Source organism: Lottia gigantea (genome assembly GCF_000327385.1).
Source record: "Lottia gigantea unplaced genomic scaffold LOTGIsca_1101, whole genome shotgun sequence".
Taxonomy (NCBI): Eukaryota; Metazoa; Mollusca; class Gastropoda; family Lottiidae; genus Lottia; species Lottia gigantea.
Window position 1 is genome coordinate 1 of NW_008707005.1, and position 1,414 is coordinate 1,414.

General features: G+C 28.2%; 1 protein-coding gene across 1 annotated transcript in view; it reads right to left on the reverse strand.

Moving 5' to 3' along the window:
- Positions 1–230: 230 nt before the first annotated feature.
- Positions 231–1,414, reverse strand: part of LOTGIDRAFT_176368 (hypothetical protein) — a gene marked incomplete at both ends in the record, with an annotated part of 7,768 nt that continues 6,584 nt past the window's right edge. The window contains one exon of the mRNA XM_009047363.1: positions 231–359. Coding sequence (XP_009045611.1) covers positions 231–359 — 129 coding nt within the window. The remainder of the gene's footprint in view (positions 360–1,414) is intronic.

A 1,414-nucleotide genomic window follows, 5' to 3' on the forward strand; every position in this document is an offset into this window, starting at 1 on the left:
AAATGGGCAAAATGACACCAATCTTAATCAAAATTATGAATAGACCATTATTAAATTTGAAGAACACAGGAAATTGTTAATAATAAAGCCCAAGATGTGACACACATAATCATAGTTCTTCAAATTTTACAGTTGTAAAAATCCTTTCTAAAAGTCAAATTTGAATTGGGCACAAAGGTCCAAGACCTTGACTGCACACAGATAGACAATATAAAACAGAGAGGTTGTACCTGAGGCAGAGCAAGTTAATTTAACATCTCTGTCTCCAGCTGTAACTGTCTGATCTTCTAGTGGTTTAACTAATATCGGTTGGGCAACTTTTACTGGTTTGGCTTTTTCTGAAAATGCATCATAACTTTCTACAATCAAAACGTTTTTTTACATAGAACATGCATAGACAAGGCAAGGGGTTTCAAAGGCTTCAATATGCTATTTTGCACACATTTTTTTGAAATTAAAAGTATATTTTAGTTATTTGATTTCACAAATTTTACAAACAATTAAAACATTTGTGTAAGATCACAATTTAATGGATACTGGGATATTAAATCCCTTTCAGAGAGTCCACATAGCTAGCATAGTATCCTTTCAGAGAGTCCACATAGCTAGCATAGTATCCTTTCAGAGAGTCCACATAGCTATCATAGTATCCTTTCAGAGAGTCCACATACCTAATAATGTTTATTTGGTATTTAAGTTTATAGAATCTGTATCCTCTCAGAGAGTTCACATAGCTAATAATGTTTATTTGGTATTTAAGTTTATAGAATCTGTATCCTCTCAGAGAGTCCACATACCTAATAATGTTTATTTGGTATTTAAGTTTATAGAATCTGTATCCTCTCAGAGAGTTCACATAGCTAATAATGTTTATTTGGTATTTAAGTTTATAGAATCTGTATCCTCTCAGAGAGTCCACATAGCTAATAATGTTTATTTGGTATTTAGGTTTGTCAAGATTATGTTTATTTGGTATTTAGGTTTGTCAAGATTATGTTTATTTGGTATTTAGGTTTATCAAGATTATGTTTATTTGGTATTTAGGTTTATCAAGATTATGTTTATTTGGTATTTAGGTTTATCAAGATTATGTTTATTTGATATTTAGGTTTATCAAGATTATGTTTATTTGATATTTAGGTTTATCAAGATTATGTTTATTTGGTATTTAGGTTTATCAAGATTATGTTTATTTGATATTTAGGTTTATCAAGATTATGTTTATTTGGTATTTAGGTTTATCAAGATTATGTTTATTTGATATTTAGGTTTATCAAGATTATGTTTATTTGATATTTAGGTTTATCAAGATTATGTTTATTTGATATTTAGGTTTATCAAGATTATGTTTATTTGATGTTTAGGTTTATCAAGATTATGTTTATTTGATATTTAGGTTTATCAAGATTATGTT